This window comes from Salvelinus alpinus, chromosome 1 (assembly GCF_045679555.1).
Source record: "Salvelinus alpinus chromosome 1, SLU_Salpinus.1, whole genome shotgun sequence".
NCBI classification, from domain to species: Eukaryota; Metazoa; Chordata; class Actinopteri; order Salmoniformes; family Salmonidae; genus Salvelinus; species Salvelinus alpinus.
The window spans coordinates 61,582,880-61,597,538 of record NC_092086.1 but is presented as its reverse complement, the minus strand read 5'-3'; the positions used below and the strand labels follow the sequence as shown (position 1 = coordinate 61,597,538).

At 40.7% G+C, this 14,659-nt stretch overlaps 1 protein-coding gene and 1 long non-coding RNA gene across 4 annotated transcripts in view; one reads left to right on the top strand and one right to left on the bottom strand.

Annotated features, from left to right (window-relative positions):
• The window catches only part of LOC139582694 (gametogenetin-binding protein 2-like), a 34,644-nt gene extending 20,724 nt beyond the window's left edge, over positions 1–13,920 (top strand). For all 3 annotated transcript variants that reach the window (XM_071412937.1, XM_071412946.1, XM_071412929.1), the window contains 6 exons: positions 8,403–8,579; positions 10,852–11,005; positions 11,951–12,076; positions 12,265–12,422; positions 12,636–12,869; positions 13,131–13,920. In XM_071412937.1, coding sequence (XP_071269038.1) covers positions 8,403–8,579; positions 10,852–11,005; positions 11,951–12,076; positions 12,265–12,422; positions 12,636–12,869; positions 13,131–13,319 — 1,038 coding nt within the window. In that variant the 3' untranslated portion in view covers positions 13,320–13,920. The remainder of the gene's footprint in view (positions 1–8,402; positions 8,580–10,851; positions 11,006–11,950; positions 12,077–12,264; positions 12,423–12,635; positions 12,870–13,130) is intronic.
• LOC139582707 (uncharacterized) lies at positions 4,898–8,471 on the bottom strand. The gene is made up of 2 exons (XR_011676406.1): positions 8,381–8,471; positions 4,898–7,033 (listed from the first exon to the last, which is right to left on the bottom strand). It is a non-coding gene; the product is annotated as an uncharacterized lncRNA (long non-coding RNA).
• Positions 13,921–14,659: the final 739 nt, after the last annotated feature.

Genomic DNA, 14,659 nt, shown 5'->3' with positions numbered 1-14,659 from the left:
ACTTTTGTTAGCGCGTTTGGTAAACAAATCCAAAGTCACGAAGCGCGTTCACTAAAAGCTGACGAAATGTCCAAAAGGTCCGTAACAGTCAGTAGAAACATGTCAAACGATGTATTGAATCAATATTTAGAATGTTTTTAACATAAATCTTGAATAACGTTCCAACCGGAGAATTACATTGACTTCAGATGAGTGATGGAACAGAGCTCCCTCATGTGAACGCTCATGGTTAGAGCATGGTCAGCTCATGGCAGACCTGACTAAATCCACTCTCATTCGGCCCCCCTTCACAGTAGAGGCATCAGACAAAGTTCTACAGACTGTTGACATCTAGTGGAAGCCGTAGGAAGTGCAAACTCATCCATATCGGGCTGTGATTTCAATAGGATCTTGGTTGAAAATCGACCAGCCTCATAATTCCCACTTCCTGTTTGGATTTTTCTCAGGTTTTTGCCTGCCATATGCGTTCTGTTATACTCACAGACATCATTCAAACAGTTTTAGAAACTTCGGAGTGTTTTCTATCCAATATGAATAATAATATGCATATGTTAGCAACTGGGACTGAGGAGCAGGCAGTTTAATATGGGCACCTCTGTGCATCTTTCATCCAAGCTACTCAATACTGCCCCTTCAGCCATAAGAAGTTAAACAGACAGCTCGTGCCTTCAGCATGTCAATACTTACAAAAACAAGTAGTGATGAAGTCAATCTGTCCTCTAATTTGAGCCATGTGAGATTGACATGCATATTAATGTTAGCTCTCCATGTACATTTAAGGGCCAGCCGTGCTGTCCTGTTCTGAGCCAATTGTAATTTTCCTAACTCCATCTTTGTGGCACCTGACCCCACGACTGGACAGTAGTCCAGGTGCAACAAAACTAGGGCCTGTAGGACCTGCCTTGTTGTTAAGAAGGCAGAGCATCACTTTATTCTAGACAGACTTCTCCCCATCTTAGCTACTGTTGCATCAACATGTTTTGACCATGACAGTTTAAAATCCAGGGTTACTCCAAGCAGTTTAGTCATCTCAACTTGCTCAATTTCCACATTATTCATTACAAGATTTAGTTGAGGTTTAGTGAAGGATTTTGTCCCTATTTTATTTTTGAAATTTATTAGGACAAATTTATTCAGTGCCACCCATTCTGAAACTGACTTCAGCTCTTTGTTAAATGTTGCAGTAATTGTATCTGAAGTGTTGTCATTCACATACATATACATGCTGGCTTTACTCAGCCATGTCATTAATAAAGATTGAAAAAAGTAAGGGGCCTAGATAGCTGCCCTGTGAAATTCCTGCTTCTACCTGGATTATGTTGGAGAGGCTTCCATAAAAGAACACCCTCTGTTCTGTTAAACAGTTAACTCTTTATCCACAATATAGCAGGGGGTGTAAAGCCATAACAGACTGGTCGAAAGCCACACTGAAGTCTAACAAGGCAGCCCCCACAATCATCTATTTCTCTCAGCCAATCTAAGTAATTTGTGTAAGTGCTGTGCATGTTGAATGTCCTTCCCTATAAGCGTGCTGAAAGTCTGTCAATTTGTTTACTGTGAAATAGCATTGTATCTGGTCAAACTATTTTTTCCAGAAGTTTACTATGGGTTGGTATCAGGCTGATTGGTCAGCTATTTGAGCCAGTAAAGTGGGCTTTACTATTCTTGGGTATCATAAAGTCTTATGTTTCTTTTGCATTTTTTTGCATGACTATTGCATTTTCGTTGCTCCCGAGCTTTTGTCATGGAAATTACCACCAAGGACACCGAAGTCAATCTTAAATGAATCATTCTTTATTATCAGCATGCTGGAGAGGTTCCAACAAACTTAATGCACCAAGTAGTACATGTCTGTGTAAGCAGCAGAGCTCCTCACAGACAAGTTTATGTTTTCATGATTTAGCTTATTCAATATTCATCATTAACGTTAGGTTCATGCATGTGACTGACCAATACCTTACAAGACTAATTCTCTCCAAGCTGAGACCTTGAAACTGAGACACCCTTTTCGGTTCTCAAAACAATTTTCTGGACGTACTGCCAAATTGCTTATACTGATAGTGAGAATAGCTCCCAGGCATGCTCGACAGAGGCATTCGGGGGAGTTAGAGGGACATAAATAAGGTTACTTGCATTGTGACTGCCAACAACCCCGGGATAATGTACATATGCTGCAGAATTACAACAACTCGGTGACACGATGGTAAGGATTATCTGAGCTGGGCTTGAGTCCAGGAGCTGATTTGGATGGACTCCGTCAATCCTGTAGAGCATCTTGTGTTTCCAGAAGGTGTCAAAGTTATCTATGAAAGTTACGCCAACAGAACTACAGTAATCTTTTAGCCAGGTGTGTAATGCCATTAGCCAGCTGAATCTTTCACACCCGCGGCCCAACAATGGTACCGGAGCTGAAATAATTGGCCACATTCTAAAATCTTTTAGAGCTTGAATCATTTCTTTAAAATCCATTGTCAGCAGTTCGGAGCTGTATTTTGTGTTGTGTTTCCATCAGACACATGACTCATGTACAGTGCCTTAAATATTCACACCTATTGTCTTTTTCCACATTTGGTTGTGTTACAGACCAGGTTTAAAATGTATCAAATTTAGATTTGTCACTGGCCTACATGCAATACCCCATAATGTCAGTGGAATTATGTATTTTGAAAGTTTAACTAATTAATAAATGAAGTTTAAATGTCAATCTTGAGTAAATAAGTATTCAACCCCTTTGTTATGGCAAGCCAAAATAAATTCAGGAGTATAGATTTGCTTAAGTCATATAATAAGTTGCATGGACTCAATCTGTGTGCAATAGTGTTTAACATGATTAAAAAAAAAAAATGATTACCTCATTTCTGTACCGCACATGCAATTACCTGTAAGGTCCCTCAGTCAAGCAGTGAAATTTCAAATACAGATTCAACCACCATGACGAGGGAGGTTTTCCCATGCCTCGCAAAGAATAGCACCTATTGCTATACTGAACAAAAATATAAATGCAACATATATGAAGTGTTGGTCCCATGTTTCATGAGCTGAAATGAAAGATCCAAGAAATGTTCTATATGTACAAAAAGCTTATTTCTCAAATGTTAACAAGTTTGTTTACGTCCCTGTAAGTGAGCATTTCTCCTTTGCCAAGTTAATCCATCCACCTGTTGTGGCATATCAAGAAGCTGATTAAACAGCATGATCATTACACAGCTGCACCTTGTGCTGGGCACAATAAAAGGCCATGCTGACTGCAGGAATGTCCACTAGAGCTGTTGCCAGATAAAATTATCTTCATTTCGCTACCAGCCGCCTCTAACGTTGTTTTAGAAAATTTGGCAGTAGGTCCAACCGGCCTCACAACCCCCGACCACGTGGACCACGCCAGCCCAGGACATCCACATCTGGCTTTTTCACATGCTGGAACGTCTGAGACCAGCCACCCGGACAGCTGATGAAACTGTGGGTTTGCACAACTAAGGAATTTCTGCACAAACTGTCAGAAACCAACTCGGAGAAGCTCATCTGTGTGCCCCTCGTCCTCACCAGGGTCTTGACCTGACTTGCAGTTCGACATTGTAACCGACTTCAGTGGGAAAATGCTCACCTTCGATAGCCACTGGTACACTGGATAAGTGTACTCTTCATGGATGGATCCTGGTTTCAACTGTGCTGGACAGATGGCAGACAGTGTGTATGTCATTGTGTTTGTGACCGGTATGCTGATGTCAACATTGTGAACAGAGTGACTCATGGTGGCGGTGGGGTTATGGTATGGGCAGTTATAAGCTATGGACAACGAACACAATTACATTTTATCGATGGCAATTTGAATGCACAGGGATACCATGAAGAGATCCTGGAGGCCCATTGTCATGCCATTAATCCGCCGCCATCATGTTTCAGCATGATAATGCACAGCCCCATGTTGCAAGGACCTGCACACAATTCCTGGAAGCTGAAAATGTCACAGTTCTTCCATGGCCTGCATAGTCACCAGACATATCACCTGTCAATGTGTACGACAGCGTGTTCCAGTTCCCGCCAATATCCAGCAACTTCACACAGCCATTGAAGAGGAGTGGGACAGCATTCCATAGTCCACAATAAACCGTCTGATCAACTCTAAGCGGAGATGTCGCACAGCATGAGGCAAATAGTCGTCGGCTGGTTTAAATATACTTTTATTTTTAAAGATATCTGTGACCAACAAATGCATATCTGTTTTCCAGTCATGTGAAATCCATAGATTAGGGTATAATTAATTTAAATTGACTGATTTCCTTAAATTAACTGTAACGGGCTCATAAGTATGCATTTCACCTGTTGTATACGCATGCATGTGACTAATCAAATTTGATTTGAACAGTAAAATCTTAGAAATTTTGTTTTCATATTTTTGTTTGGGGTAGATGTGTTTTTTTTTCTTCTCACATTGAATATCTCCTTAACTTCTAAATAGGGGGCGCTGTTTTCACTTTGGGAAAATATCGTGCCCAAATTAAACGGCCTCGTACTCTGTTCTAGATCATACAATATGCATATTATTATTACTATTGGATAGAAAACACTCTGAAGTTTCTAAAACTGTTTGAATTATATCTGTGAGAAACAGAACTCATTTGGCAGCAAACTTCCAAACAGGAAGTGAAAATTCTGAAAATGGGGCTCTGTGTCAGGGCCTGCCTATTCAACTGGCTTATATTTATGGATCTGTTTGCACTTCATACGCCTTCCACTAGATGTCAACAGGCAGTAGAAGGTTGAATGGGGTGTCTAGCTTGATGTGAGGCCGAATGAGCGCTTTTGCAGTGACAGATCCGCTCTTTTGTCAGTTTTCAACTGCGCACAGGGGAACTCCACATTGTCTTCTGAAATGCGTTACGTATACACGACGAAATGCTCCGGCTCTGATTTTATTGGATACATATGAGAAAAACATCATAAAGTAGGATTTTCAACCGAGTTTGACCAGTCTATTCGACGTTTATTGGGACTTTTGGAATTTTTCGTTCCAGGCGCAACGATTTCTTGGACATGTGCCCTCCACATGGCTAGCCAAAGTTGCTAATACGACAGAAGAAATGGACATTCTAAAACCAAACAACGATTTATTCTGGAACTAGGACTCCTTGCACAACATTCTGATGGAAGATCATCAAAAGTAAGAGAATATTTGTTATTTCGTATTTTTGTGTTTTATGTTGGTTCCAACAAGACGGAGAATTGTAGGGCGCTGTCTCACAATATTGCATGCTGTATGTTGTACTAAAGATATTTAAAAAAATCTAACACAGCGGTTGCATTAAGAACCAGTGTATCTTTCATTTGCTGTACAACATGTATTTTTTAAGTAAAGTTTAGATTAGGTGACTGTCCAAAATATCTCCGGACATTTTGGTGCATTGTGGCTACGTATTCACAATGTAAAACCACGATTTGTAGCTCTAAATATGCACATTTTTGAACAAAACATAAATGTATTGTATAACATGTTATAAGACTGTCATCTGATGAAGTTGTCCAAAGGTTAGTGATTAATTTTATCTCTATTTCTGGGTTTTGTGAAAGCTATGTTGGCGGTGAATAAATGGTGTTGTGTGTTTGGCTATTGTGGTGAGCTAATATAAATATATTGTGTTTTCGCTGTAAAACATTTTAAAAATCGGAAATGATGGCTGGATTCACAAGATGTTTATCTTTCATTTGCTGTATTGGACTTGTGATTTCATGAAATTATATGATATCCCTGTCGCGCTATGCTAGTCAGCTTTTTTGATGAGGAGGATCCCGGATCCGGGAGAGAGAAGCGATAGAGGTTAAGCATGGTAAAGTTCTTAATTACACTGGATGGTATATCAATACACCCAGTCACTACAAAGATACAGGCATCCTTCCTTACTCCGTTGCCGGAGAGGAAGGAAACAGCTCAGGGATTTCACAATGAGGCCAATGGTGATTTTTAAAACTAGTTAGAATTGAATTGCTGTGATAAGGAGAAATGAGGATGGCTCAACATTGTAAACTCAGCAAAAAAAGAAACGTCCCTTTTTCAGGACCCTGTCTTTCAAAGAGAATTCGTAAAAATCGAAATAACTTCACAGACCTTCATTGTAAAGGGTTTAAACACTGTTTCCCATGCATGTTCAATGAACCATAAACAATTTATGAACATGCACCTGTGGAACGGTCGTTAAACACTAACAGCTTACAGACGGTAGGCAATTAACGTCACAGTTAAGAACACTTAGGACACTAAAGAGGCCTTTCTACAGACTCTGAAAAACACAAAGAAAGATGCCCAGGGTCCCTGCTCATCTGCTTGAACGTGCCTTAGGCATGCTGCAAGGATGCATGAGGACTGCAGATGTGGCCAGGGCAATAAATTGCAATGACTACTGTGAGACGCCTAAGACAGCGCTACAGAGAGACGGGACAGACAGCTGGTTGTCCTCGCAGTGGCAGACCACGTGTAACACCTGCACAGGATCGGTACATCCGGACATCACACCTGCGGGACAGGTACAGGATGGCAACAACTGCCTGAGTTACACCAGAAACACACAATCCCTCCATCAGTGCTCAGACTCTCCGCAATAGGCTGAGAGAGGCTGGACTGAGGGCTTGTAGGCCTGTTGTAAGGCAGGTCCTCACCAGACATCACTGGCAACGTCGCCTATGGGCACAAACCCACCATCACTGGACCAGACAGGACTGGCAAAAAGTGCTCTTCACTGACGAGTTGTGGTTTCGTCTCACCAGGGGTGATGGTCGGATTCGCGTTTATCGTTGAAGGAATTAGCGTTACACCAGGGCCTGTACTCTGGAGCAGGATCGATTTTGGAGGTGGAGGGTCTGTCATGGTCTGGGGCGGTGTGTCACAGCATCATCTAACTGAGCTTGTCATTGCAGGCAATCTCGACGCTGTGCGTTACAGGGAAGACATCCTCCACCCTCATGTGGTACCCTTCCTGCAGGTTCATCCTGACATGACCCTCCAGCATGACAATGCCATACTGCTCGTTCTGTGTGTGATTTCCTGCAAGACAGGAATGTCAATGTCAGTGAACTTGCATGGCCAGCGAAGAGCCCAGATCTCAATCCCATTGAGCACGTCTGGGACCTGTTGGATCGGAGGGTGAGGTCTAGGGCCATTCCCCCCCCAGAAATGTCCGGGAACTTGCAGGTGTGTTGGTGGAAGAGCGGGGTAACATCTCACAGCAAGAACTGGCAAATCTGGTGCAGTCCACGAGGAGGAGATGCACTGCAGTACTTAGTATCTGGTGTGGCAACCAGCTGCATTGACTGTTACTTTTTATTATTTTGATCCGCCCCTTTGTTCAGGGACACATTATTCAATTTCTGTTAGTCACATGTCTGTGGAGCTTGTACAGTTTGTCTGTTGAATCTTTTGTTCATACAAATATTTACACGTGAACTTTGCTGAAAATAAACAGTTGACAGTGAGAGGATGTTTATTTTTTTGCTGTGTTTAGTTACTCCAGAATACTAACCTAATTTACAGAGTAAAGTAAGCATGTACAGAATAAAGTTAAAATATAATTTTTTTAAATTCCAAAACATGCATCCTGTTTTCAACAAGACACTCAAGTAATACTGCAAAACATGTGACAAAGCAACAAACCTTTTGTCCTGAATGCAAAGTGTTATGTTTGGGGCAAATCCAATACAACACTTTACTGAGTCCCACTTTCCATATTTTCAAGCATAGTGGTGGCTGCAGCATGTTATGGTTATGCTTGTAATCATTAAGGACTGGGGAGTTTTTCAGGATAAAAAGAAAAGGAATGGAGTTAAGCACAGGCAAAATCTTAGAGGAAAACCCGGTTCAGTCTGCTTTCCACCAGACACTGGGAGATTAATTCACCTTTCAGCAGGACAATAACCCCAAACACAATGCCAAATCTTCACTGTAATTACTTACCTAAGAATACAGTAAATGTTTGACTGGCCGAGTTTTGACTTAAATCTGCTTAAATGATTGTCTAGGAATCATAAACATCCAATTTGACAGAACTTGAAGAATTCTGAAAATAATAATTGCCTAATATTGTACAATCCAGGTGTACAAAGCTCTTAGACTTAACCAGATACTCACAGCAGTAATTGCTGCCAACTGTGACTAACATATATTGATTCAAGGGTGTGAATACTAAAAAAAATCCATTGCCAATAAATTTGCAAAAATTTCTTAACATGTTTTCATTTTGTCATTGTGGGGTATTGTGTGTATTTAATCTATTTTTGAATTCAGTTTAACGCAACATAATGTTGAATAAGTGGTATGAATACTTTCTGAAGGCGCTATATGTATTGAGTCAACATTAAACCTTTTATTTAGCCGAATAATTTTTACTATAACAACCTGTTAACACCCATTTCCCCAGATGGCGGTGGAGAAGGTGCAAGGCATCAGTCGTCTGGAGCAGCTGTGTGAAGAGCTGTCGGAGGAGGAGAGGGCCAAGGAGCTGAAGCAGGAGAAGAAGAGGCAGAAGAAGAAGAACAGACGAAAAAACAAGTGCGGCTTCAACATGTCCGACGGCAAAGAGAAGAGCCTGGATGAGGTAATCTTTTTCTCCACTCTTACACACGACAGGAATACTAAGGCAGTATGACAACAGGGAAATACCAGTGAGTCTGTTCTAGGAAACTGTCCCCACATGCCCTTGTCTGGCATACTTGTTCCACATTGTGGTTAACCTTATCCAGGCTCTTCATTATCAAGCTAATCATGTTATTGCCAGATTACTAAAGCATTCTATTTCTATTTTCCCTTTGCATCCTTCACGTTCTATAACACGTGAAGGATGCAAAGGGACAACTCAATTCCTTTTTAGTGTTTTATTATGGTTGATGCCATTTGTTGAATATGTTGAAACAGTTGATTTGTTGAATAGAGTAGTTGAATGACAGAGGAATAGGTTGATAACCTTAAACAGAGAATAAACATGCATTATTTTAAACAATAAACAATGCATGACACAGCAACAAAGCATGGCTTTGAATAAAGTAAACGTTTAAACAATTTAATCTAGCACTTCAAGCAATTACTTCTGCAGTCAGAAAATATCCACACAAAAAAGTCACCACTCCTACCAGAGTTAAACATGTAAATTGTGCTAAGCACTGGATGCAACATAATAAATAATTCCAAACATTACATACCAGTTGCGTCTTTAGGGTTGAACAATGAGCTGTTTGTATGTTGAGGACCCAAGCAAAGCTAAGCCCAAACATTTTATACCCATGCTTATCTGCCAGGTGCGCATGTAAAAGTAGTCCCTCCAGAAATCCTGGCTAAATTTTTTACTTCCACCCGTGTTTTTGGGGTATCTGCCCTCTTGAGGCCTGGAGTTCTTTAAAGGAAGAGCTGCCATTGTGCTCATGTTTTGAGTGTTCTGTTTTTAGTTCTTCAACGTAGCCTATTTGAAAAATCTTTCCAGCTCTCTCCTTTTCATAATCACCCATTATGAAAGGGGGAAAAAAAGTTGTGCTCTAATCTGGGTGGAAACGTCATGAAATAGTCCTACCTAATTACTTCTTATCCCTTGCGCAAATAGCCTACAGCTGTGTCTGTCAGGAGCTCACTGGCACTGGAAACTTCGGGCCCAGAATATTTTATACTATGTTGTAAATTTGCAGGACCAAGTTTATAGTTGATAAAAATGTTCAAGTTCCTTGCAGACAGGCCATGCGTAGCCAATGTGATTTTTATACAATATTTTCTACCTGCACATGACATTGACTTTGAGATATGATGACTTGATTATACATATTAAATTAAACTGTTCCACAAAAATGTGCACATGAAAAACATAACTGGCATGCAAATCAGTAGAAATGGTACGATAAATTGGCACTCCAAATGGAAAAGGTTGCCGACCTCGGGTGTAGCCTATTACCAGACACTTCTGAAGCATAAAGGCAGAAGGCCAGCAGCAGTGGGGAGGAGGGTTGGGAACAGGGCACAGATTCACAAAACACTTCTTGCGCAAAAATGTAAGATTAAGAAAACAAAAATAGGAAGTTCATAACATAGTAAGTTCAATTCCCCAACAATGTCTTAAGATTTAATGATTTTCTTACGAACTTCTCAAATATCATCTTATAAATGTTAAGATGTTTGTTGCTAGGCAACTGTTTTAGTTCGCTAGCACTGGCAATCATGTTAGCATATTTTTTTACTGAGATTACTGTTCTAAAACATGTTCTTGGATTTAAAATAATCAATACTGAAACTTTCAGAAGTTTGAGTGAATTAAACATGTTAATTTGCTTTCATGAACTTTTTTTCTCACTGCCCTGAGTTTAAGACAAAGGGTTTAGCTATCTTGGAATTAAGAACATTTCCAATAACTTTATTTTCAAGAATCAAATTTCTTAACTTTTTGCTTAAGGAGAAACATAAGAAATAGCGCAAGAAAATGTCTAAGAACTATTTTGAGGAATAGCAACTTTGCTTAACTTTCTTAAGTCTATAGTAAAGAAGAAATTGCTTTTAAGAAGGTTTTGTGAATCTGGGCCCAGGTTTTTTTTCTTTCTGATTAGGCTATATTAATCTCTGGCTCCCTCTAGTAATATTCCTTTAAGCACTGTGATTAAAAATTATCAGACTCAGTAGCCTGCATATAGTTGATTTTATTAAAACATGGGGTGTGTCTATATATGGAAAAATACATGTTACAAAATATAGACCAATCAATTAGTCGAAAGAACAGACGACTCGGTCGACCAAGATAGTTTTTGTCTGGGACAGCCCTACTGCCACCCCTTTGTGGTCATCCCATTAACAATAATATAATACTGTTCTGTCATTTTCTATGTTCCCCCATACAGGCTTCATTAGAGTCTGTGGAGAGAAGAGGCTGCAAGGCCTGTGGAAGCCCAGAGGTGGAGGGTCATGTCGGCTGTGTGGAGGTGGTCGTCACCAGCAACGAGAGCACTATGTCCTGCAGCTGCCCAGACGGCACCGTTCCTAAAGTCAAGAAAGGTAAAGCTGCCACCAATATCCAACCATCACCTAAGACCAGATACCTGACCCTGGGTAAGATCAATCTTTCACTCAAACTCTGAATGCAAGGGCTCTCGTGAAGTGTTAAATTATATTTTCGATCACATTTGCATTTGTCAGTGTGATTAGAGGGACTATAGAGTGTTTAGTACCAGGCCATTAGCGACTGGCCTTTGGCAAGTTTGGTAGGCTACTAATGACCATCAGCAGCATCGGAGTGCAGTTTTGGAGAAACCTACTTTCCGTGAATCAAGTCACGTGGAATTTGACTGCGGTCATGACTCGTTACTGCCAGTGTGGAGGTAATATGGTCACCGTAACAGCCCTATTCACACCATAGACTGCTGAATTTGCTAAATAACTTTTCTTTCATTTTGATTCCAGCACAATTGAAAATGTGGCACGAATTTGCTTCAGCCTAGTCTCAATGAAGAACTTAGTGTTGGACTAGCCATGTGCAACATGCACTCGCAGTTTCAAGCCTGCTTGAGTTAGCGGCAGGCGGACAAGCAATATCCACTGTCGTAGTACAGCTGAAGCATGACATGGAATGTGAAACTGAAGCTGGCTAGCTTTATAAAAGCCTGAGTTGATCTACTGTAGCTTGCTTCGTAGTCTTCCACTCGATCTACCCAATTGAACGCTTATGGGAGATTCTGGAGTGGCACCCGTGATGGCATTTTCCACCACCATCAACAAAACATCAAATTATGGAATTTCTCCTGACACTTGTGGATAATGTGCCGAAGTGTATTGAAGCTGTTCTGGCTCCTGGTGGCCCAACACCCTATTAAGACACTTTATGTTGGTGTTTCCTTTATTCTGGCAGTTATCTGTATATGGGTAGGCGGCATTGCCCGCTAGACCAGCCTCAGGCACTTGTTGAGCTCATTTAAAGGATTTTTCTCCTTGTCCTTTCCCCAGGTTTGTCACCCCACAGCAATGGGAGTGACTGTGGCTACTCTTCTAGCATGGAAGGCAGCGAGACTGGCTCACGGGAGGGCTCTGACGTCGCCTGCACTGAGGGAATCTGCAACCATGAGGAAGCAGGTTGGTCCATTTTTTTTTGTGTGTGTGGTCCAAATAGTGATGTGTTTTTCCAAGCCTGGTGTTGCTGTCATTTGTCTTCTTTTTTTGTAAGAGAGAATGTGGTGTATCTGGATAGGATGCCTGTCATGTTTTTTGACTCCTCACCGGTCTCCTTTCTCACTGCTGCTGTGTCTTGTTGTCATCTGAAGGAGACTACTTGTGTGGTCACCATCATAATCACTGTGATGAAGACGAGGTGGACGGGGTATACAGCTGTGTGGAGTGCTGGGCTAACTCTGAAGAAAACACTAAGGGCAAGAAAAATAATAAGAAAAGAAAGAGCAAGGGCTTGTTATGTAACGATCAGGTGAGATGAGAATTTAGTTTGATTTCACCATAGTAGGGATGTGATTTTTTCAGATCTTTCCATTTGTATAGCTTATCATTTAAATTGACTTTTCCCCTTGACATTTTTTTCTTATGTTATGTTAGTCTAGTCAGAGCTATGATTAGAACGTCATTCATTGCTAATCAGGTGAAACTATTAAACGAAACTATAAAACATTTATTTTCTCCAAAGGGTCGAAAAACAGAGGGTTGTGTGATGGAAGGGTACAGGAGAGGGCAAAACACTTCTACAACGTCACGTGTGTGCAGAACCAAAGAGATGTGTGCCAAGTTGTGCTGTGACACCTTTTCTAGCATTGCACTGCAGTTACCATGGGCAGAACATCAAAAGAACATGAGTCATTATCTGGAGGCAAACGTGTGTGGTCAGGGGAACACCAGAGCCAACAGTCTCATGGAACTACTGGTCAGTGAAATTTAAAAAAAGCTGTGATAGTCACTTCAGTGCTGGATGTCATTATTTGTACTCGTTTTGAGTTCCATATGAGTGGTGCTGTAGGATGTAAAATATTTATTCAGTGTGTGTGTGTGTGTGTGTGTGTGTGTGTGTGTGTGTGTGTGTGTGTGTGTGTGTGTGTGTGTGTGTGTGTGTGTGTGTGTGTGTGTGTGTGTGTGTGTGTGTGTGTGTTTGGAAGGTCCATTTAACTGTATTTTCTACTGAAAACAGACCGACTCTGAAGTGACTTCAGACGAAGAGAACTGCCTCACGCAGGACGAGATCCAGTTGTTTGTGGATAGCAACAAGTCCTTCTACAACAACCGCGACCAGTACAGACAGCACCTGAAGGATAAATTTACGAAGTACTGCCGCGGCGGTGGAGAGTGGTTCGCTGCTGCCACCACCAACGTCAATTAATGAATTCCCTGCTGTTGCACTACTCTACTGTTGTGAAATCGTTTTAACACTCATGATTATTACCACTGCTCTGTGCGTACCCCCTTTAAAAAACTAAATGAAAAAAATCGAAGTACATTTTGGTCTGGTGTTTATTTTATTTTCCCCCACTCTGTGGTTGAAGTAAATGTGATTCTTAATTCCCTCCATTTGTTTATCTTTTCTCCATCTATCTCTCTCCCTACTTTTCACCTATCTTGTCACCTCTCCCCGTTCACCTTGTCGCCCCATCTTTGTTCTCCCTCTCAGCCTGACCAAACATAGCTGTTTCTTTCTGGTCTCATTTTGTAGGGCTGATGGATTTTTTTGTTTTGTTTTTTGTAGCACAGTAGATCTGATAATCAAGCTTGCAAGCTGTGACATTAGGATTTAGATGTTGGTCGTCAGTCCTATGTCGTTTTTTTTTCTCGCATATTCCATTTTGTGTGTCTTACTCTGTGACACTTAATTTTAGTGGAATAAGTTGCACCAATAAATGTGTACATAAATGAAATGATCTGAATATAAAGATTTTACAGTAAGACAATGTGTAATATTTACTAAATAAAAAAATATTTATTGATCTGCGTTTTGATATTATTTATTAGTGCGTGCTTCTGACCTGGCTACCTACCATGCGCTATGTTTTTGAATAACCAGTAGATGGCGTAATATGACAAGTTTAGCTTCACAGGCCTGTCATTGGGAGCTGACCGAAGGCACGGTACTGTACCTTCGTTAGACTAAGTATTCCATTCCAATAACTTGTTATTATACACATGGAAAGTTTTGCAATAAATTCCCTCTTCAAGTTTGCACTTTGGCTCCCGTTGGTTGCAAAATAATGCAACATGCACGTGAATGTGAAGTAACGTGACCAGATTTTGGGAAATGTGTTGCTGGGGGGAAAAAAAATTATTGAACTATATTTAACGATTCATTTTAAATGTACAGTTCTTTCAACTACAACACATACATAGATTACCCCTTGTTTTACTCGAACATGCTGACTAGACTGGGCGCGCATGTTGCTCGTTGAAGTGTGCAAGCAGTGTGGAGGCAATGATTGAATAACATGTATGTGTACATTTATTTTGCAACACTCGCAGCGGTGTGGTCATGTTAGTCTATGTAGTAATTTTAGAATCACCCAAATTTGGTAGCCTATGCTGTTTGTTTTTTGGCTGTTCATTTTTTTGGGGTTCATTCGGTGGTTGAAATTGTATCACTGATAAAACGTCATAAAACGAGTGAAGGTGAGACTACATTTTTACATGCAAATCCGATTTGATACAGCTTTTGATTACTGAAATATCATCAAT